We start from the raw sequence: 24,041 nt of genomic DNA, 5'->3' as shown, positions 1-24,041 counted from the left end.
GCTTCCGTACAATGGACTACTCCAGCCACAACATCAACTAGCTACCTAAACCTACTTTTACAATCATTGTTGTCAAATAACTTCAAAAGTGGTATATCTTCAGCGTGTGTCACATCCTATCCGGACGAAATAGCATAAAATAGGTATTCGCAACATGCTAGCTATAAACAGTAAGCTTGCAATGAAATTAAAATTAACCGACAGTCAGCAAGCAAGCTAACGTTAGCTAGCTCTGACAGGACAGCTAGCTTTCTAGTTAGCTAATGACGTTAACAGTTTGGTTGTGAAGTTGCCGAGGTTTTACATAGTTTTGACGTATTACTGAAGGTTAGTTAACTAGCTGTAATTGTCTATAACCGGTTAGCGTAGCTACAAATGAGTAGCTAGCTAGTTGCTAATTTCAGTTTGTCAAAAATATTGTTGAAAAAGGTAGCTAGCTAGCAAGACATAGGCCACTCGCTACTATGTAGCCAGTTTAATGCTGTCTGGTCAGTTCGGCGCTATATTGTAATCAAACCAGTGCTAGAGAGATCAGCAGCAGTTAACGTTAGTCTGTTGTAGTAGGCAATAACATCCGAGTGGACACAGTTATCTAGCTAGCTACAGACGTAAGATTCTGGTTTATTATTAATACAGTGTTAGCTAGTATTTTCGTTTTAGTAGTAGATTAGGCAGAACAGCGGGATGTCTAGGGGATTAAGTCTAGCAATGATATTGTTTAGAAAATAAAACAACAAAACTATGTTTATAATGCATGCAACGGCTCCCAAATTAATTCGTACATAAGGCTACATTTGTTATTTTCTTTGACTACATAAAATCTGATGCGTCTGAGGTTATTATACAAAACACCTCAGCTAAATCGGTTTATTTATTTTGAAGAGTAGCCACATAAACATTTGAAATGTCTGGAGACGGCTCGGATAGTAGTAGTAGCGAGGACTCCGATACTGGGATCCGGAGGAAAGCCTGCACTGTCAAACATGAGATCACCAATGGTAAGTAACCATCAAAGTAAACTACTGTTTCATAATGTATTATGTGAACCTGTCAAAGGATTTGAATATGCTATACACTTTGGGTAAATGTTGCCCATCAGTATTTCAGTGAATGAATAGAACAGGCTTCCCCAATTCAAGTCGATGGTGGACTGGTGGACATTGCAGGTGTACCCATTGGAGTAAAGCAGGAAGTAAAAGCAGGAAGTGTACCCTTCAATATGTGCTTTGCTTTGTTGATTAATTCTACTGATGTTACAAAAAATACATTCCATTGCATGAGCCACATCTGTTAACATCATTTGAATGAACATTATGCATTACCATGGAAATGATTGCATCATAATACCAGGCAGCCTTTGTGAGTGTACCCATGAGTTTAACAGTCAAAATGCCGCAGTTAGAGGTTCCAAGGTTCCTAGTTCTATGACCCGACACCTGGGATCACAGCAATGGATAAATGCAAGCAGACCATCAATGTTTGTTGTGGTGTCACAAAATATTTACAGTTTACTGTGCTCCCTGTGTTTCCTCAGTGTGTGTGTGCATGAGCGTGTGTTGTGTGTAAGCACTGATACTGTACTCATTCCCCCATGCCAGCAAACCTCACGGGCCATACTGAGAGAGTGGGCATGGAGAACTTTGAGCTTCTCAAAGTCTTGGGCACAGGAGGTGAGTCTCACTGTGCCGATCTGGGGTTCATAGCATAGGGTCATGTTGTTATTGGAGACCTGGATAACTTTATTTTACTGTATTTTTTGTAGAACATTTAGAATAAACTATATTAAATGTAGTGCAGGCTCCTGGGTGGGTGGTAGTAGCTACAATCAAATGTGATGCAGAGTTTTCCATTCTGTGCTGTGTGTCTCTGTCTAGCCTATGGGAAAGTGTTTCTGGTCAGAAAGAACAGTGGTCATGATGAAGGGAAGCTGTATGCCATGAAGGTGAGTCTCTGTGACATTGGTCCAAAGACAACCCAAGCATTGACATTGTCTGATGTAGGGAGAATTTATGGGCGGGTTGACTGACTATTGATGATTATGTCTCAGGTGTTGAAGAAAGCAGCCATTGTTCAGAAGGCAAAGACTGCAGAGCACACACGTACAGAGAGACAGGTGCTGGAACACATCCGCCAGTCCCCGTTCCTGGTCACACTGCACTACGCCTTCCAGACCCAGACTAAGCTCCATCTTATCTTGGGTGAGCGCTGGGTCAAAAAGACCCATACATGGAACACTCCGGCTATGATCTTGAAGTGCTGAAAGTGTATATTTCTGTGTGTATACTAGAGGTCGACCGATTATGATTTTTCAACGCCGATACCGATTGTTGGAGGACCAAAAAAAGCCGATACCGATTAATCGGCCCATTTTTTTATTTGTAATAATGACAATTACAACAATACTTAATTAACACTTATTTTAACTTAATATAAAACATAAATAAAATCAATTTAGCCTCAAATAAATAATGAAACATGTTCAATTTGGTTTAAATAATGCAAAAACAAAGTGTTGGAGAAGAAAGTAATATGTGCCATGTAAAAATGTGTGCCATGTAAAATATGTGCCATTTAAAAAAGGTTCTTTGCTCAGAACATGAGAACATATGAAAGTTGGTGGTTCCTTTTAAGATGAGACTTCAATATTCCAAGGTAAGAGGTTTTAGGTTGTAGTTAATATAGTATTTATAGGACTATTTCTCTCTATACCATTTGTATTTCATATACCTTTGACTATTGGATGTTCTTATAGGCACTTATTGCCAGTGTAACAGTATAGCTTCCGTCCCCCTCCTCGCCCCTACCTGGGCTCGAACCAGGAACACATCGACAACAGCCACACGCGAAGCATCATTACCCATCGCTCCACAAAAGCCACGGCCCTTGCAGCGCAAGGGGAATAACTACTCCAAGTCTCAGAGCGAGTGACATTTGAAACAGTATTAGCGCACACCCAGCTAACTAGCTAGCCATTTCACATTGGTTACACAAGCCATTAGTTGGATAGGCTTGATGTCATAAACAGTGCTGTGCTTGCGAAGAGCTGCTGGCAAAATGCACGAAAGTGCTGTTTGAATGAATCATTACAGGCCTGCTGCTGCTCAGTTAGACTGCTCTATCAAATCAGACTTAATTATAACATAATAACACAGAAATACGAGCCTTTGGTCATTAATATGATAGAATCCGGAAACTATCATTTCGAAAACAAAACGTTTATTATTTCAGTGAAATACGGAACCGTTCTTTATTTTATCTTAACGGGTGGCATGCCTAAGTCTAAATATTCTTGTTACATTGCACAACCTTCAATGTATGTCATAATTATGTAAAATTCTGGCAAATTAGTTCGCAATGAGACAGGCAGCCCGAACTGTTGCATATACCCTGACTCTGCGTGCAATGAACGCAAGAGAAATGACACAATTTCACCTGGTTAATATTGCCTGCGAAACTAGATTAGTAGTTATAACTAGTGATTATGATTGATTGTTTTTATAAGATAAGTTTAATGCTAGCTAGCAATTTACCCTGGCTTCTACTGCATTTGCGTAACAGGCAGGATACTCGTGGAGTGCAATGTTTAGAGTGTTGGGCTAGTTAACTGTGCGGTTGCAAGATTGAAACCCCTGAATTGACAAGGTGAAAATCTGTCTTTCTGCCCCTGAACAAGGCAGTTAACCCACAGTTCCTAGGCAGTCATTGAAAATAAGAATGTGTTCTTAACTGACTTGCCTAGTTAAATAAAAGGTAGAAAAATAAATAAATAAAATGTTTTTTTAATAATCGTAAATCGGCGCCTAAAAATACAGGTTTTTCGATTGTTATGAAGACTTGAAATCGGCCCTAATTAATCGGCCATTCCGATTAATCGGTCGACCTCTAGTGTGTACTGTATGTTTCTGTCTATATGACTGTCTATGTGTGTGATTTGTGTTTGTCTATTCAAGTGTTATATGTATCTGTGCACGTGTGTGTAGACTATGTGAGCGGAGGGGAGATGTTCACACACTTGTACCAGCGAGATCACTTCTCTGAGGAAGAGGTGCGGATTTACATCGGGGAGATTATCCTGGCCCTGGAGCACCTCCACAAGGTATGTTATCGAGCATTTCTGTCCTTTACATTACTTGGCAGATATTCCATTCTATTTACTTCCTACATGTTAATCTTACATAATTACGTGAAGGCTAGATTCTATCCTCTCTCTGTTAATCATATGTTATCCTGTGTATGTAACTTCCTGTTCGGTATGATTCGCACAGCTGGGCATCGTGTACCGGGACATCAAGTTAGAGAACATCCTCTTGGACAGCGAGGGACATTTAGTGCTGACAGATTTTGGGCTTAGCAAAGAGTTCCTGGAGGAGGAGGTATGTAAAAAAAGGAAACCCTTTTCATTGATGCTTCTATTTGTGTGGACACAATCTGTGCATGTATGTATCCATGCATATATTTTTGTCACTACAGACTAGTCTTATCTGGTTTTCAGGGATACATCTAATTCAATCTAGCTTCCTTTTCCGCTGAAAACTGCATTCTTTTACACCTGCTACGTTAGGTTACTACAGACTGAGTCATGTGTTTATTTTCCCCACTACAGAAGGAAAGGACATATTCGTTCTGTGGCACCATAGAGTACATGGCTCCAGAGATCATCAGGGGGAAGTCTGGTCATGGAAAGGTAAGAGTTAACGCATCACACAGGGAGAGAACTTTGAACATGCGCTGTGAGCTACAGCATTTTATTACACATCAATTACTGTAGAACACAGAGTCATCTTTCGTTTATTTTGTCATCCTTCCTTTCTCCAGTCGGTAGATTGGTGGAGTCTGGGGATCCTGATGTTTGAGTTACTGACGGGGGCGTCACCATTCACCTTGGAGGGGGAGAGGAACTCCCAGAGTGAGGTGTCCAAGTGAGTGCTGTGTGTCATCCACCCCTCCTCACAAACACTGGTTCCGTCCCACTCTTTCATCATTGTCTATGGCCCTCGGCAACTTATCAAAATAATGACATCTATTGTAAAGGTGGCTCGTTTCACCCTCTCTTTTAGCTTACTGTCTGAATACAATAACAAAGAAATTAGTTGTGCTGCGTCCTTTGTGTAACAAAGCCTGCAGCTTAATTAGATATTCTGTTAATGTGTTTGCAATCGTGTTCTTTATGGCCATAATGGTTGGCTTATAATTAGGGCTGGGTTTACACAGTGTATACAGTGATTGTTCTTCCCTCTTTCTCTTTTTCGTTCCTCCCCCCTTCCTGCCCTTCGCTCAGGCGCATCTTACATTGTGAGCCGCCGTTCCCCTCTATGATCGGCGCCGTGGCTCAGGACCTGTTGAGGAAGCTGTTGGTCAAAGACCCCCACAAGAGACTGGGCTCTGGGCCCCGAAGGGCCGAAGACATCAAGACTCATGCCTTCTTCAAGGTGCTCGTCTTCACTCCTGCTCTGTCTCTAGGCCTATCTCACTCCCTCTCTTTATCTTCCAACTGCCACACCCACACACTCTCACCATTCTTTTTTCATTGCTCTATATTCATAGGGTCTCAGTTGGTCAGACCTGGCTGAGAAGAAGGTAGTCAGCCCGTTCAAACCAGAGATCAGGAGTGAGCTGGATACAGGAAACTTTGCTGAGGAGTTCACTGGCATGAATCCTCTCTACTCTCCAGCCAGCACCCCACCAAGCACTGATCGACTGTTCCAGGTACCCCTTATACCTTATATATGCAATATGCAGAATACCTACTCTGTGCCTACACTGTCACAGGAAGACACCTTTTGATAGTTTCTCCACAAATAAGAATATTCCCATTATGGTAGGAGACTATAACACAGTGTTAAGTACCTCAATGGACCGTAAAGGAAATCACTTTACAAACTATCATCACTGTGCCCTTAAAGAAATCACAAATATTATGGACACATTAGAAATAGTGGATATTTGGAGACTAAAAAATCCTGACCTAGTGAGATATACAGTGCCTTGCGAAAGTATTCGGCCCCCTTGAACTTTGCGACCTTTTGCCACATTTCAGGCTTCAAACATAAAGATATAAAACTGTATTTTTTTGTGAAGAATCAACAACAAGTGGGACACAATCATGAAGTGGAACGACATTTATTGGATATTTCAAACTTTTTTAACAAATCAAAAACTGAAAAATTGGGCGTGCAAAATTATTCAGCCCCTTTACTTTCAGTGCAGCAAACTCTCTCCAGAAGTTCAGTGAGGATCTCTGAATGATCCAATGTTTACCTAAATGACTAATGATGATAAATACAATCCACCTGTGTGTAATCAAGTCTCCGTATAAATGCACCTGCACTGTGATAGTCTCAGAGGTCCGTTAAAAGCGCAGAGAGCATCATGAAGAACAAGGAACACACCAGGCAGGTCCGAGATACTGTTGTGAAGAAGTTTAAAGCCGGATTTGGATACAAAAAGATTTCCCAAGCTTTAAACATCCCAAGGAGCACTGTGCAAGTGATAATATTGAAATGGAAGGAGTATCAGACCACTGCAAATCTACCAAGACCTGGCCGTCCCTCTAAACTTTCAGCTCATACAAGGAGAAGACTGATCAGAGATGCAGCCAAGAGGCCCATGATCACTCTGGATGAACTGCAGAGATCTACAGCTGAGGTGGGAGACTCTGTCCATAGGACAACAATCAGTTTTATATTGCACAAATCTGGCCTTTATTGAAGAGTGGCAAGAAGAAAGCCATTTCTTAAAGATATCCATAAAAAGTGTCGTTTAAAGTTTGCCACAAGCCACCTGGGAGACACACCAAACATGTGGAAGAAGGTGCTCTGGTCAGATGAAACCAAAATTGAACTTTTTGGCAACAATGCAAAACGTTATGTTTGGTGTAAAAGCAACACAGCTCATCAACCACAACACACCATCCCCACTGTCAAACATGGTGGTGGCAGCATCATGGTTTGGGCCTGCTTTTCTTCAGCAGGGACAGGGAAGATGGTTAAAATTGATGGGAAGATGGATGGAGCCAAATACAGGACCATTCTGGAAGAAAACCTGATGGAGTCTGCAAAAGACCTGAGACTGGGATGGAGATTTGTCTTCCAACAAGACAATGATCCAAAACATAAAGCAAAATCTACAATGGAATGGTTCAAAAATAAACATATCCAGGTGTTAGAATGGCCAAGTCAAAGTCCAGACCTGAATCCAATCGAGAATCTGTGGAAAGAACTGAAAACTGCTGTTCACAAATGCTCTCCATCCAACCTCGCTGAGCTCGAGCTGTTTTGCAAGGAGGAATGGGAAAAAATGTCAGTCTCTCGATGTGCAAAACTGATAGAGACATACCCCAAGCGACTTACAGCTGTAATCGCAGCAAAAGGTGGGCTGAATAATTTTGCACGGCCAATTTTTCAGTTTTTGATTTGTTAAAAAAGTTTGAAATATCCAATAAATGTCGTTCCACTTGATGATTGTGTCCCACTAGTTGTTGATTCTTCACAAAAAAATACAGTTTTATATCTTTATATTTGAAGCCTGAAATGTGGCAAAAGGTCGCAAAGTTCAAGGGGGCCGAATACTTTTGCAAGGCACTGTACATGGAGGAGACTTAATCAAGCTCGTCGTCTTGACTACTTTCTTGTCTCTTTGTGTCTTGCATTAAAGGTTAAAAAAGCTTTAATAGGAGACAGAATGCGATCAGATCATCATCTAATTGGCCTTCACATAACTCTTATAGAATTTCCATGTGTTACGGGCATATTGGACATTTTAAGTTCACTGGAGGACAACTTATTTTTAACTAAGACAGAATAATTTATAACAGAATTTTTCCAGTATAATATAGGAACAGCAAATCCACTTATTGTTAGGCATACCTTTAAATGTACCATCGAAGGTCATTCAATTCATTATTCATCAATAATAAAAAAGCAGTTTCTGGCTAAAGAGACTAGACTAACAAGGGAAATACATAAACAAATAGTACAGGTAGATAGCAATAAAAGCGATACAACAGAGCAGGGGTTCTTAAACATTTTCAGCCTGGGACCCAAATGAGAAATTCTGTGTTTTCCTGGGACCCAAGCTTACAAAAACATGTAACTACGTAAATATCGATACTTTTCATTGCCCTTATGACCATTAACAAATGCAACATAGACAAAGAACAATTAAATGAAATACCCATATAAAATAGCTATTCATGTTTATTTTTCCCCATTAAAAAGCTCTTACATATGTGTCTAGGTTGGACCTGTTACTGTTAAAATACAATAATTCACTGGAATAAACTGATTGATCACATCACACAGATGTAGACCATAAAACACACACACACACACACAGTCCTAATGAATGGTGTGTGACTGGTTGAAGTTTTCAACAAGCAGGTCTATTCTGGGCTCAGTTTTTGACAGTTGAGAACCCTGACTCTCACAGGTATGGGGTGCCAAACTGGATCAGAACATCTACTGCTTCTCAGTCAGTTTCTCAGCCTCAAAAAGCATCCTGCGTCTATCAGTGTATTCCAGTTCAGAATGAAAATGATTGCTTGTATTTTAACAGCAACAGAGACACTCCTGCTAAGCAGAGAGTGCACTGAACAGAGAGCAGAGACACCGCTGCTAAGCAGAGAGCACACTGAATAGAGAGTAGAGACACCGCTGCTAAGCAGAGCGCACACTGAACAGAGTGTAGAGACACCGCTGCTAAGCAGAGAGCACACTGAACAGAGAGTGCAGTTGCACTTGGCCAAAGTCAATTCCAGTAATGAAATAATTATAAATGTACTCTGACACTTTGTGACCCACCATTAACAGGTCTACGACCCACTTTGGGTCACGACCCATACTTTAAGAAAGGCTGGTCCAGAGATACAAAATAAATGAAAGGAAAAACAAAAAGAACTTGTGGAACTTATTCAAGAACAATCTAATGTAATCTATTACAAAAATAAAGCAAACTGGATGGAATATGGAGAAAAATGCACAAAATACTTCCTGAATCTCTAGCAGAAACTCGTTACTGAAGACGGAGTCGTCTATGATTCTCCAAATGATATTTTAAAAGAGGAAGCTAAATATTTTAAGCAGATATTCTCTTTTCCATCTCATCCTCTCCCACTGATTGAATAATTCTTTCTAAATAATACAAAAAATGTAAAATTAACAAATGTACAGAAAGATCAGTGCGAAGGCCAAATTACAGAGGAATAGGCCTGGTATTTATAGCGGATTTTGAAAAGGCATTTGATAAAGTAAGACTGGATTTTATTTATAAATGCCTGGATTTTTTTTCAATTTTGGTGATTCGCTTATAAAATGGGTAAAAGTTATATATAGCAACCCCAGGTGTAGAATAGTAAATAACCCCTACTACTTCTCAGAGAGTTTTGAATTGGATTAAATAAATGTATCACTAGTCACTTTAAACAATGCCACTTTATATAATGTTTACATACCCTACATTACTCATCTCATGTATATACTGCATTCTATGCCATCTACTGCTTCCAGCCTATGCTGTTCGGCCATCACCCATCCATATATTTATATGTACATATTCTTATTCATTCCTTTACACTTGTGTGTATAAGGTAGTTATTGTTAGATTACTTGTTAGATATTACTGGATGGTCGGAACTAAAAGCACAAGCATTTTACATCTACTAACCATCTGTATGTGACCAATAAAATTTGATTTGATTTTGAATTGTTAAGTGGAGTTAAACAAGGGTGTCCGCTGACACCATATCTATTCGTTATGGCCATCGAAATGCTAGCTATTAAAATCAGATCCAATAACAACATTAGAGGATTAGAAATCAAAGGCTAAATAACAAAGGTGTCTATGTATGCAGATGACTCAAGTTTTATATTAAGTCTGCAAGCTAGATCCCAGCTATGTCTCATTGAAGATCTAGATAACTTTTATGGACTCTGGACTAAAAACCTAATTATGATAACTGTACAATATTACGTATTGGATCTTTTAAATGCACAACTTTTACATTACCCAGCAGTTTGCCTATAAAATGGGCTGCCAGTGAAGTAGCCATACTTGGTATTCATATCACAAAATATATAAATATGCTCTCCACAATGAATTTCAATAGAAAACTTGTAGACAAGATCCTGCAACCATGAATAGGTAAATATCTGTCTATTTATGGAAAAATTGCCCTGATTTAACTCCTTAATCATATCTCAGTTTACTCACTTACTTATGGGGCTGCCTACTCCTGATGCTTTGTTTTTCAAATCATATGAGCTAAAAAATACTTTGCTTTATCTGGGACGCTACACCAGACAAAATAAAGCGTGCTTATCTATATAATGAATTGGGTGGGTTGAGATTATTAAATATAAAAGCACTAAACCTCTCTCTAAAAGCTTCACTTATTCAAAAGTTTTACTTGAACCATAAACGGTTCTCAAGTAGATTACTAAAAAAGCTCATCCATTGTTTAAAAATTGCCTTTGTGCAGATAAAGTATCAAAACTTGCGGAGGAATAAAACTGTCATAAATAGGAAAGTATACCAGTTTCATTTGAGGACCAGGATATTGATAACTGTGCCATACAGATTGCAAAATAGTTTGGAAGAGATTTTTTGATGTACCGATTCCATGGTCCAGGGTGTATTAGTTGATATATAAAATGACGCAAGATTCAAGACTTTGTGCTTTTCAGCTAAAATGATTATATAGAATTCTTGCCACCAAGAAAATCTTGAATGTTTCGGGCATAAAATCATCCAAGCTCTGCAGATTTTGTTGTGAGGATACAGAATCAATAGACCATTTATTTTGGTATTGCCCTCAGGTAGGTAGCCTGTTCCTGGTCTCAGGTTCAGGAATGGCTGAAAATGCATACTGTAGCATTGATCTAAAATTGACCCTAGCAATAGTACTATTGAGAGACCGGGCCAGTCAATTACTTATATACTAATACTCTTAGTAAAAGTATTTATCTTCACCTCGCAATCTGTGGATTCTTTTCGATTAGATAGATTGACATTGTACGTTAAACATCACAGCATAGTTGAAAGATATATACAGTGGGGCAAAAAAGTATTTAGTCAGCCACCAATTGCGCAAGTTCTCCCACTTAAAAAGATGAGAGAGGCCTGTAATTTTCATCATAGGTACACTTCAACTATGACAGACAAAATGAGGGAAAAAAATCCAGAAAATCACATTGTAGGATTTTTAATGAATTTATTTGCAAATTATGGTGGAAAATAACTATTTGGTCAATAACAAAAGTTTATCTCAATACTTTGTTATATACCCTTTGTTGACAATGACGGAGGTCAAACGTTTTCTGTAAGTCTTCACAATTTTTCACACACTGTTGCTGGTATTTTGGCCCATTCCTCCATGCAGATCTCCTCTAGAGCAGTGATATTTTGGGGCTGTTGCTGGGCAACACTGACTTTCAACTCCCTCCAAAGATTTTCTATGGGTTGAGATCTGGAGACTGGCTAGGCCACTCCAGGACCTTGAAATGCTTCTTACGAAGCCACTCCTTCGTTGCCCGGGCTGTGTGTTTGGGATCATTGTCATGTTGAAAGACCCAGCCACGTTTCATCTTCAATGCCCTTGCTGATGGAAGGAGGTTTTCACTCAATCCCACGATACATGGCCCCATTCATTCTTTCCTTTACACGGATCAGTCGTCCTGGTCCCTTTGCAGAAAAACAGCCCCAAAGCATGATGTTTCCACCCCCATGCTTCACAGTAGGTATGGTGTTCTTTGGATGCAACTCAGCATTCTTTGTCCTCCAAACACGACGAGTTGAGTTTTTACCAAAAAGTTATATTTTGGTTTCATCTGACCATATGACATTCTCCCAATCTTCTTCTGGATCATCCAAATGCTCTCTAGCAAACTTCAGATGGGCCTGGACATGTACTGGCTTAAGCAGGGGGAGACGTCTGGCACTGCAGGATTTGAGTCCCTGGCGGCGTAGTGTGTTACTGATGGTAGGCTTTGTTACTTTGGTCCCAGCTCTCTGCAGGACATTCACTGGGTCCCCCGTGTGGTTCTGGGATTTTTGCTCACCATTCTTGTGATCATTTTGACCCCACGGGGTGAGATCTTGCGTGGAGCCCCAGATCGAGGGAGATTATCAGTGGTCTTGTATGTCTTCCATTTGCTAATAATTGCTCCCACAGTTGATTTCTTCAAACCAAGCTGTTTACCCATTCCAGATTCATTCTTCCCAGCCTGGTGCAGGTCTACAATTTTGTTTCTGGTGTCCTTTGAAAGCTCTTTGGTCTTGGCCATAGTGGAGTTCGGAGTGAGACTGTTTGAGGTTGTGGACAGGTGACTTTTATACTGATAACCAGTTCAAATAAGTGCCATTAATACAGGTAACGAGTGGAAGACAGAGGAGCCACTTAAAGAAGAAGTTACAGGTCTGTGAGAGCCAGAAATCTTGCTTGTTTGTAGGTGACCGAATACTTATTTTTCACCATAATTTGCAAATAAATTCATAAAAAATCCTACAATGTGATTTTCTGGATTTTTTTATCTCATTTTGTCTGTCATAGTTGAAGTGTACCTATGATGAAAATTACAGGCCTCTCTCATCTTTTTAAGTGGGAGAACTTGCACAATTGGTGGCTGACTAAATACTTTTTTGCCCCACTGTATGTTGCGTAGAAATCCGGAGAGGGTGGCCGGCACAGATAGGTGGAATGGGCTGAGGGTTGGGATGTGGAATTGGAGACAAGTGGGAGTGGAGTTGCTTGGCAGGAGATAGAATGATGGTCAAAAATAAAGTATAAAACATAATGAAACGTAAGTTTGAACGACACTGATGGACAGTGTTTTTACAGCTAATGCTGGTTTGCCTGAGGCTGATGCTGATGTTTGTACACATGCATATACACACACTCTCATTCAAATACACTCATACACAGACACACACACACACATGTAAATAGTGCCAGACATGCACTCAAACACTCAAATATATACAGTTGGCCTTGCTGTTTTGATTTTAGTTGTCCTTGATGTCCTTTTTTTATTTATTTTTTTGCATTGTTTTCTGTTTACTTTTGTCTTTCTTTTTTCTCATGAGCTCATTTTCTTGGTTGTTGGTGCGTAGGGGGTGTTCTTGGGGGTGGTGGATGGAATTAATTAGATTTTTTGTTTGATTTTTCTTGGGGGGGGGGGTGACTATGGGATGGGTCTCGGAAGGTTGAGGGACAGCTGTGGTGAACTGCGGGAGGATCTAGGAGGGTTTGTGTCCCCGTTTTTGAATGGGAGTCTGTTGGGTGATTGGTGTGATGTAGTTGTTGAGTGGCTTCACTGCAAGTATATTGTATGTTTTGGATTTTCAATAAAATAAAAAGACTCTTCTCTTCCATTTCAGGGCTATTCTTTCGTTGCTCCCTCCATTCTGTTCAACAAGAACGTGGTGATGGGGGACTTCATGGAGGGCCAGATGGGAGCAGAGCGACCGGGCTCATCCACTGTCCGTCGCAGTGCTATGTTAGCGGTATGGATCTAGTCCTCACATGGCTGTAGGAAAGCCAGTGCTATGTTAGCAGTATGGATCTAGTCCTCACATGGCTGTAGGAAAGCCAGTGCTATGTTAGCGGTATGGAACTAGTCCTCACATGGCTGTAGGAAAGCCAGTGTTATGTTAGAGGTATGGAACTAGTCCTGACCGGGCTGTAGGAAAGCCAGTGTTATGTTAGAGGTATGGAACTAGTCCTCACATGGCTGTAGGAAAGCCAGTGTTATGTTAGAGGTATGGAACTAGTCCTCACATGGCTGTAGGAAAGCCAGTGTTATGTTAGAGGTATGGAACTAGTCCTCACATGGTTGTAGGAAAGCCAGTGTTATGTTAGAGGTATGGAACTAGTCCTCACATGGCTGTAGGAAAGCCAGTGTTATGTTAGAGGTATGGAACTAGTCCTCACATGGTTGTAGGAAAGCCAGTGTTATGTTAGAGGTATGGAACTAGTCCTCACATGGCTGTAGGAAAGCCAGTGTTATGTTAGAGGTATGGAACTAGTCCTCACATGGTTGTAGGAAAGCCAGTGTTATGTTAGAGGTATGGAACTAGTCCTCACATGGTTGTAGGAAAGCCAGTGTTATGTTAGAGGTATGGAACTAGTCCTCACATGGTTGTAGGAAAGCCAGTGTTATGTTAGAGGTATGGAACTAGTCCTCACATGGCTGTAGGAAAGCCAGTGTTATGTTAGAGGTATGGAACTAGTCCTCACATGGTTGTAGGAATGCCAGTGTTATGTTAGAGGTATGGAACTAGTCCTCACATGGCTGTAGGAAAGCCAGTGTTATGTTAGAGGTATGGAACTAGTCCTCACATGGTTGTAGGAAAGCCAGTGTTATGTTAGAGGTATGGAACTAGTCCTCACATGGCTGTAGGAAAGCCAGTGCTATGTTAGAGGTATGGAACTAGTCCTCACATGGTTGTAGGAAAGCCAGTGTTATGTTAGAGGTATGGAACTAGTCCTGACATGGCTGTATGAATGTTGTTAGGTGAATGTATTACGTCAGGTCTTGCTGTCCTGAGCTCAATCTGTGCTGTTTTAATAAATATCCGTCCAGCCAGCAATTTAAATATTTAATTTGGACACATTCTACAGTTTCCTGTGCAGTTGAATTTGACTTCCCTCTCTTGTCCTCTGCAGGACTCTACGTTCTTCCAGCTGTATGAGCTGTACCTGCAGGGGGCGCCCCTGGGCGAGGGCAGCTTCTCTGTGTGCAGGAAGTGTCGACACCACCAGAGTGGCCATGAGTACGCCGTTAAGATCATCAGCCGCAGGTGAGTCAGCCGGGTGTGGCGATGGCTTTGACTCTGTCACTCGCTAATGCAATGTGTCATTATTACACCAGCATGATGAATTACACACTTCACGCTGCTGTGTTTTAATGCCTATTCCATGGCATTTTGTTATTTTTATTTTATTTTAAGGGGGTAGGGCGCTTTGCATTACCAACCACAGTATTTTTCAGACCAGTTAGTACATACTAGCAACACGCATAACCACCAAACCAGACAGGCAAATTCAGGGAAGCTAAGACAATCCAAGCCAAGGACAAATCATCTTAAATCTACAGTTTTATATAGAGCCATAGCTGAATGGAACTCTTTACCAATCCATACTTCTCAGGCAAAAAGTAAATCCACCATCAAGAAAAAAATAAAAGTGCATCCATCTAATGTGATAGACCAAATGACTGGACAGGAAATAGAAAGCATCAACTGAATGTTAAATGTGTTTCCTGTCAGGTATTTTAATCTAATTTAATTTAGTCTGTATTGTCTATTTGTTGAATATTTGTGAAGTCTTGATTTGTGTTTGTAATGTCTTGTTAATTGGTGTTGGACCCCAGGAAAATTAGCTAGCGTTACGGTGTTAGCTAATGGTGATCCTTATAAAAGTACAACAAAAGAAATGACCACAGCTGTTTCATAGGCTGTTTGGCGCACTGAGGTGCTTTGTGTTGTTGACCTTTAATGTGTGAATGCCTCTCTCTCTCTCCTGCTTGTTAGAATGGAGGTGAACACTCAGAGGGAGATTGCTGCCCTCAGGCAGTGTGAGGCTCACCCCAACATTGTCAAACTGCATGAGGTCTACACTGATCAGGTACAGAAGGATGATATTATGCACATGCACACACCTTCAACCACTAACCACTACAGGCACCCACCTTCAACCACTAACAACTACAGGCACACACCTTCAACCACTAACAACTACAGGCACACACCTTCAACCACTAACCACTACAGGCACACACCTTCAACCACTAACCACTACAGGCACACACCTTCAACCACTAACAACTACAGGCACACACCTTCAACCACTAACCACTACAGGCACCCACCTTCAACCACTAACAACTACAGGCACACACCTTCAACCACTAACCACTACAGGCACACACCTTCAAGCACTAACAACTACAGGCACGCACCTTCAACCACTAACCACTACAGGCACACACCTTCAACCACTAACAACTACAGGCACACACCTTCAACCACTAACAACTACAGGCACCCACCTTAAACCACTAAGCACTACAGGCACACACCTTCAACCACTAACAACTACAGGCACACACCTTCAAGCACTAACAACTACAGGCACACACCTTCAAGCACTAACCACTACAGACACACACCTTCAACCACTAACAACTACATGCACACACCTTCAACCACTAACCACTACAGGCACCCACCTTCAACCACTAACAACTACAGGCACACACCTTCAACCACTAACCACTACAGGCACACACCTTCAACCACTAACAACTACAGGCACCCACCTTCAACCACTAACAACTACAGGCACCCACCTTCAAGCACTAACAACTACAGGCACACACCTTCAACCACTAACAACTACAGGCACCTACCTTCAACCACTAACAACTACAGGCACCCACCTTCAACCACTAACAACTACAGGCACACACCTTCAAGCACTAACCACTACAGGCACACACCTTCAAGCACTAACCACTACAGGCACCCACCTTCAACCACTAACCACTACAGGCACACACCTTCAACCACTAACCACTACAGGCACACACCTTCAAGCACTAACCCCTACAGGCACACACCTTCAACCACTAACAACTACAGGCACCCACCTTCAACCACTAACAACTACAGGCACACACCTTCAAGCACTAACCACTACAGGCACACACCTTCAAGCACTAACCACTACAGGCACCCAACTTCAACCACTAACAACTACAGGCACCCACCTTCAACCACTAACAACTACAGGCTCCCTCCTTCAACCACTAACAACTACAGGCACACACCTTCAACCACTAACAACTACAGGCACACACCTTCAACCACTAACAACTACAGGCACACACCTTCAAGCACTAACAACTACAGGCACACACCTTCAACCACTAACAACTACAGGCACACACCTTCAACCACTAACAACTACACGCACACACCTTCAACCACTAACAACTACAGGCACTTTCTTTCTCTTCTCCTTGGCTGTGTTTACTTACAAGGTTTAAGGTCTTGAATCACAATAATGTTTGATATTTGGGGTATTTATTGGGGAACTTCATCAATCATGCAGCAAGAATATTTTCTCATCATACAACCTTATTATTTTCTCTCTCCCCACCCCCTCTTTTCCATCCTCCCTCCCCCCACCTCCTTCTCTTTCCCCATCCTCCTTCCTTCCTTCTCTCCCTCCACTCTCTCAGTTCCATACGTACCTGGTGATGGAGCTGCTGCGTGGGGGGGAGCTGCTGGAGAGGATCAAGAAGAAGAAGCTGTTTGGGGAATCAGAGGCCAGTCAGCTGCTCAGGAGCCTTGTGTCAGCTGTTGGCTTCATGCACGAGGCTGGAGTGGTGCATAGAGACCTCAAACCAGAGGTGGGCCAACAGACAGACACAGACAGCGAGAGAGAGGGAGTCTAAATATATTCTATAGAAATGTATGGCCCGAAAGAATTAATTGAGTTTGCTGCAATAGTACTCTGTACCAACCAAAGCCTGTAGCCAGTGAGTATGATGAGATCAAAGTCTTTAGCAATGCTGTAAAAACCACTAAGCATGGCCTATCAGGTTTATGATTTTATTTTGTTGGTTCAGGCTAAAATAAATTGACATTTGTTGCTCCATTACATCAGCCAATGACTGTAACCTTCTGTTGACTGTGTTGTTCCTGCACGGCCCACTCACTTCTTTCTCGCTCGCTCGCTCTCTCTCTTTCTCTTTCCTTTTCTCTTTTTCAGAATGTGCTGTTTGCAGACGAGGGGGAGGACTCGGTGCTGAAGGTGATAGATTTTGGTTTTGCCCGGCTGTGCCCTGCGGGCAGCGCCCCCCTGCAGACGCCCTGCTTCACACTACAGTACGCTGCTCCTGAGCTCTTCCACAGCACCGGTTACGACCAGGCCTGCGACCTCTGGAGCCTTGGGGTCATCCTGGTACTTTCTCTCCCAACCTGACTCTGTAATGTGTCATTAGTAAAACCAATTATCATTACGTTATTAATGACTGTGTGTGTCCGTCCGTCCGGCAGTACACCATGCTGTCAGGACAGGTGCCCTTCCAGAGTAAGCAGCAGCAGCGAGCGGGGATGACCTCATCTTATGCTGCTGACATCATGCATAAAATTAAAGAGGGAGACTTCTCGTTGGCTGGAGAAGCCTGGAAGGGTGTGTCAGGGGAGGCTAAAGAGCTTGTGAAAGGTATGTTCTGCATCCCTTACATTATCCTTATTCACTCATTGACATGATCCAAATCACATTTTATTTGTTACATGTGCCGAATACAACAGGTGTAGGTAGACCTTACAGTGAAATGCTTACTTACAAGCCCCTAACCAACAATGCTTTAAGAAGTTTTTTTTTTTGTGTGTGTGTTAAGTAACAAATAGAAAATAAAAAGTAACAAAAAATTAAACAACAGCAGTCAAATAACAATAGCAAGGCTATATACAGGGATGTGCGGGGGCACCGGTTAGTTGAGTTAATTGAGGTAATATGTACATGTAGGTAGAGTTAAAGTAAATATGCAAAGATAATAAACAGAGTAGCAGCAGTGTAAAACAGGGGTCTGGGTAGCCCTTTGATTAGCTGTTCAGGAGTCTTATGACTTTGGGGTACAAGCTGTTAAGAAGCCTTTTGGACATGGCGCTCTGGTACCGCTTGCTGTGCGGTAGCAGAGATAACAGACTAGGGTGGCTGGAGTCTTTGACAATTTTTAGGGCTTTCCTCTAACACCGCCTGGTATAGAGGTCCTGAATGGCAGGAAGCTTGGCCCCAGTGATGAACTGGGCCGTACGCACTACCTGTATTGCCTTGCGGTCGGAGGTCAAGCAGTTGCCATGCCAGTCAGTGATGCAACCAATCAGGTTAGTGCAGCTCGATAGTGCAGCTGTTGAACCTTTTGAGGATCTGAGGACCAATGCTAAAACTTTTCAGTCTCCTGAGGGGGAATAGGTTTTGTCGTGCCCTCTTCACCACTGTCTTAGTGTGTTTGCACCATGTTAGTTGTTGGTGATGTGGACACCAAGGAACTTGAAGCTCACCAACCTGCTCCACTGCAGCCCTGTCAATGAGAATGGGGGCGTGCTCGGTCCTCCTTTTCCTGTCGTCGACAATCATCAATCAATCACGATGCAATTATTCCTTCTCCATTCACTCAATCTTTTAAACATTTCCCCCGTCTTTATCTGTCCCTGCCCTGCCCTCACTCACTTTCCTCTTTTCTGTCATGCTTTCTCTGCCCCTCCCTGCTCCTTCCTTTCCTCTCTCTCTTTCTTCTAAACTAACCCCCCTCCCTTCCCAACCTTTCATATTTTTCATTTTTGCTTTCCCTCCCTACTTCCTTCCCTCCCTAACTCTTCTAAACCTCCCTCCTTCCCTCCCTAACTCTTCTAAACCTTCCTCCTTCCCTCCCTAACTCTTCTAAAACTCCCTCCTTCCCTCCCTTACTCTTCTATAACTCCCTCCTTCCCTCCCTTACTCTTCTAAACCTCCCTCCTTCCCTCCCTTACTCTTCTAAACCTCCCTCCTTCCCTCCCTTACTCTTCTAAACCTCCCTCCTTCCCTCCCTAACCCCTCCTTCCCTCCCTTACTCTTCTAAACCTCTCTCCTTCCCTCCCTTACTCTTCTAAACCTCCCTCCTTCCCTCCCTAACTCTTCTAAACCTCCTTCCTTGCTGTTTTTTGTTCAGGGCTTCTGACGGTGGATCCAGAGAGGCGTCTCAAGCTGTCTGCTCTGAGAGAGAACAGCTGGCTGCAGGGCGGGGCTATCCTATCCTCCACCCCCCTCTGCACCCCAGATGTGCTCGAGTCCAGCGGCCCCATCGTCCGCTCCTATGTCAACGCCACCTACAAGGTAATGGAATTCCAGTGGGAAGAAAGTATACATTTTCTATAACCAGTAGATTACATTCCTTGTGTTCTTTTATTTATATATATTTTTTAAATCTCCCAATCAAATCAACGTTTATTTGCCATGTGAAGAGTATAGCGTATTGTACGCATTACAATTAAATGCTTACTCACTTGCTAGCTCTCCTCTCCAACAGTGCAACATCTATAAAAAAAGTATTCAATCAAATATTAAGTTAAATGTTGGAGTAAAACAAATAGAGTACACAATATAAAAAAGCACTATAGGAATATAATAAAGGGTATGCGCAATATAATGACAATAGAGAAATAACCACAATAGAGAAATATAATGGAGGTGTATATGCGTTGTAATAGAATATGTAGGTTATATTTAAGCAGATAGGCCAGAGGTGTGGTATATGGCCACTGCTAAGGGCTGTTCTTTAGCACGGCGGAGTGCCTGGATACAGCCCTGAGTCGTGGAATATTGGCCATATACCACAAACCCCAGAGGTGCCTTATTGCTATTATAAACTGGTTACCAACGTAATTAGAGCAGTAAAAATACATGTTTTGTTGTATCCGTGGTAAACGGTCTGATAAACCACGGCTGTCAGCCAATCAGCATTCAGAGCTCAATTCACCCAATTTATAATATTTTATGTACTATTGTATGTACATCCTCTCTCCATTAGGCGTTCAACAAGGGGAAGAGGGAGGGCTTCTTTCTGAAGAGTGTTGACAACGCCCCCCTTGCAAAGCGACGCAAGCTCAAGATGACAAGTACAGGTGTGGAGACTCGACGGAGCTCCTCTTGCTCATCCTCTTCTTCCTCTTCCTCAGCTGCCTCTGCTGCTGCAACAAACTCAAAAACACAGCCACCACACCAAACTCTGCCCCCGAAGCTAGAAAAGCACTAGAAGGGGAGGAGGGGGAAGAGTGGGAGGAATAAAGTTAGAAGAAGGAAGCACATTCAGATATGACAGATTGGGATACTGTCTCTGAAAGACCAGAGATGACTTGATTCGAATTCCAAAGTCATCTAGAATCTCCAAATTCTAAGTCTAAGAGCTTATTTATGAACCAACTAAGAGACGAGTTAAATATTTAAGGATTCACCTCCCTGTTTTCTAGAAAGACGATGCTTTTTGCATTGTCGTAATGATGCAATGACTTTTATCTATATGTGTTTCTACCATTTGCAGTAAACTGCAGTAGCTTGTACCATCTCGTTTAATTTTCTCAAGAAATTAACTAACATGTAATTTCTTGAATGGAAATATGCTTTAGACCAGTGTTTTCATAACTCTGGTCTAGAGGATAAATATCAGTATGGTAGGTTATGGAAGACTGTTGGCTTTAAGGTCATACTAAGGAAGGTTTCAGTCACCTTGCCAGGGTGATGATGATGAGCATGCAGTTATCCCGATGTTAACATGTTCTCAGTACCAGAGGGAGGGAGGGAGGCAGGGTGGAGGGAGGGAGGCAGGGTGGAGGGAGGGAGGCAGGGTGGAGGGAGGCAGGCAGGCGGGGAGGGAGGCAGGGTGGAGGGAGGGAGGCAGGGTGGAGGGAGGGAGACGTAAAGGGAAATGAGGAGCCATAATGAGCACAAGCCATATATACATAGGGAGGTCATGACCTCTACACCGGAGCACTTGTAGATACATACACAGCACTCATCGCATGACAAACCGAGGCAGTGGTTAGGAGTCTGTTTGAAGTCTCTCACTATATCTAATGGTGTGGTTGAGATTGAGAAATAATGGTGCTACTGTACTATATAAAAGAAAATCTATTATTATTACTGCGGACAGCTGTTCAAGTGAACTTTGACCCTGCGTGATGATCCCAGTCCAGTCTTTGTGACCCAGATGTCCCATACTGCCAATTCACAGGAACCTTAGTTTCATTCCCTTTGGCTTGAGATTTCAGTATTCTGTTGACATTGGTCTCGCTGTGTATACTTAACTGGTTCACTGAAGTTCACCTGCAAGTCAAATAACGGCATCCATTGTCCTGTGTGTGAATATGTGTGCTTCATTAATTAACAAGCATCATGATTCTGACTAAATAAGATAAAACGGGGAAATAAACACTGGGTTATGATAAACATTCTGATTTGATTTTATATTATATTCTCATAAACAGATGACAGTGCCCTACAGCTCATGGTGTTGAGTTCTTATGAGCAGAGCAACTTTTTGCTATATTTCTCAAAGGGACAAATCAAAATATGAATTATTTTGTACTGTGAGTAAGAATTGTCACCCTGATTTAAAGAATTTCGTGTTTTTTTTAAGACATTTCGGTATTTTATCATTGAATGTCAGTTACACTGATCATTTACCAATCACTTTTTTACCCAAATATATTGACTGTTGATTAGATTTGTACCTGGATATCGCACAAATGTAGTCATTTAATCAGTGATAACACATTTCAGCTTTAAACACAATGCTTATTTGAGTATTTATGACATTTTATGGGTTGTGATGTGTTTTTCTGATGCTGTGGTAATGGTTTTCAGACTGATTTACCTTTGGTGGGTTTGAGTGTATGTGCTGTATGCATGTTGATTGGTTTGCGTGTGCGCAGCGTGACTGGTTCTGGGTATTATATGTGCTCTTTTCCTTAGTCTCCAGGTAAACCATTATTGCAAGTTAATGTAGTAAATATATATATTTTTCGTTATTTCTTATAAACATTATTTTGTGTCGGGAACTGTGCTTTTGTTCTATGCTATTGTTTGTATTTTCATTTGGCTGTTGATGTCGTATGTTGTCTTTTTAATGTTATGAATTTGAGATACTATTTTTAATGAGATACTGCCCATGCCATGTTTTGTTGTCCTTTTTGTCAAAAAATATAAAATGTTCTTCAAAGCATATCTTGATATTGAGATACACTATGTCACAATAATTTGTAATGCTTTGTCCTGTGTCGAACACTTAAATGTGGAGAAAAATAAATGATTTTACTCAATATTTATTCATTTTCTTCAGTTCTTAGTCTCTTACATAAATTTGCCGTGAGTCTTTTTGCTCAGGAGAAAATGATTGATGTATATTTTTAATTAAACTTTGTCTTGCATTTTATGCATCCAGGAAATATTTGTTACATGAGGTACAGTATCGGTTGTGACAGTTGACAGAAATGGACTTTAGTGTTAATGTAACCAGCAGGGGGCAGTAGGGTGCTTACCAGTAGCAGGCCAACAGGCACAATGAGCCATTGAAAACCAATAGACAACATGGCTGTAACGTGATTATCATTTTGCCATTAATCAAAACTATACGAGTGGATCATTTCAATGGGAAATTGTGATATATTGAACGTGACACAGATGGATATGGATGAAACTGTAAATCATGACCATTCCAATAATTACAGTACAATCTGCTTTCTTGGAAATGACCCAAGGCATGAGCCTGCCTTTGGTTTGAGAGCACGAGAACACACACACACACACACACTGGGATGGATTAAATGTATACTTGAGCAGATACAGCCAGCCCTTTAACACAGACCCATGCAAACTGGGGTGGCAGGGTAGCCTAGTGTTTAGAGCGTTGGACTAGTAACCGCAAGGTTGCGAGTTCAAACCCCTGAGCTGACAAGGTACAAATCTGTCGTTCTGCCCCTGAACCCACTGTTCCCAGGCCGTCATTGAAAATAAGAATGTGTTCTTAACTGACTTGCCTGGTTAAATAAAGGTAAAATAAAAAAAAAACTGCTTTGGCAGACCTCAGAGCCCTGCAAACACCACATATAGACTTTGTCTTACATTCATCCACCAAGCTTTTAAATAATTAAAACAGTAGAGAAGCTCTACTCGTGTCAATGCATCAAGGTTGATTTCATGGCAGACCTACCACTCTCTATTTTCTGACATCAAAATGTAATTATTTATTTCTAAAAACTCCTTTCATTATTAAGTCCCGGTACCTAAACATGGCTTCTGTGCACCATATAACCCGAGGAAGAAACATTCCATCACCAGCATGTTCTATACTGAACCCAAACAGTTCCAGTGCTATCAGGTAGAAAAAGCAAAACCAGCAATCATGTGACTGGAGGCCAAGAGGGTGTCCGCATGCAAGGTCACTGGTGGTGAGTGCTCATTTGTAAGCCCGAGCACTAGAGTCACATTGACGGATGTGTTG

At 41.7% G+C, this 24,041-nt stretch overlaps 1 protein-coding gene across 1 annotated transcript; it reads left to right on the top strand.

Annotated features, from left to right (window-relative positions):
- On the top strand, nt 1-22,862 carry LOC135544280 (ribosomal protein S6 kinase alpha-4-like). Its single transcript, XM_064971768.1, has 18 exons — nt 1-998; nt 1,599-1,670; nt 1,875-1,942; nt 2,048-2,198; nt 3,981-4,096; nt 4,266-4,373; nt 4,604-4,684; nt 4,816-4,919; nt 5,279-5,429; nt 5,545-5,706; nt 13,372-13,497; nt 14,660-14,793; nt 15,526-15,619; nt 17,238-17,408; nt 17,771-17,962; nt 18,058-18,226; nt 19,716-19,879; nt 20,574-22,862. The coding sequence occupies exons 1-18, from the start codon at nt 905-907 to the stop codon at nt 20,796-20,798; spliced, it is 2,382 nt and encodes a 793-aa protein (XP_064827840.1). The 5' UTR covers nt 1-904; the 3' UTR covers nt 20,799-22,862.
- Nucleotides 22,863-24,041: the final 1,179 nt, after the last annotated feature.

This window comes from Oncorhynchus masou, chromosome 8, assembly GCF_036934945.1.
Source record: "Oncorhynchus masou masou isolate Uvic2021 chromosome 8, UVic_Omas_1.1, whole genome shotgun sequence".
In the NCBI taxonomy this organism is placed as follows: Eukaryota; Metazoa; Chordata; class Actinopteri; order Salmoniformes; family Salmonidae; genus Oncorhynchus; species Oncorhynchus masou.
The sequence above is the reverse complement of the archived record's forward strand: the minus strand, read 5'-3'. Positions and strand labels throughout refer to the sequence as shown.

Bases quoted from the DNA above. Each gene is read 5' to 3' on its own strand.
- LOC135544280 (XM_064971768.1), top strand. From the start codon at position 905: ATGTCTGGAGACGGCTCGGATAGTAGTAGTAGCGAGGACTCCGATACT. The intron at 14,794-15,525 runs GTGAGTCAGCCG...CCTGCTTGTTAG, and splicing joins GTTAAGATCATCAGCCGCAG to AATGGAGGTGAACACTCAGA. The intron at 17,963-18,057 runs GTACTTTCTCTC...TCCGTCCGGCAG, and splicing joins GGAGCCTTGGGGTCATCCTG to TACACCATGCTGTCAGGACA.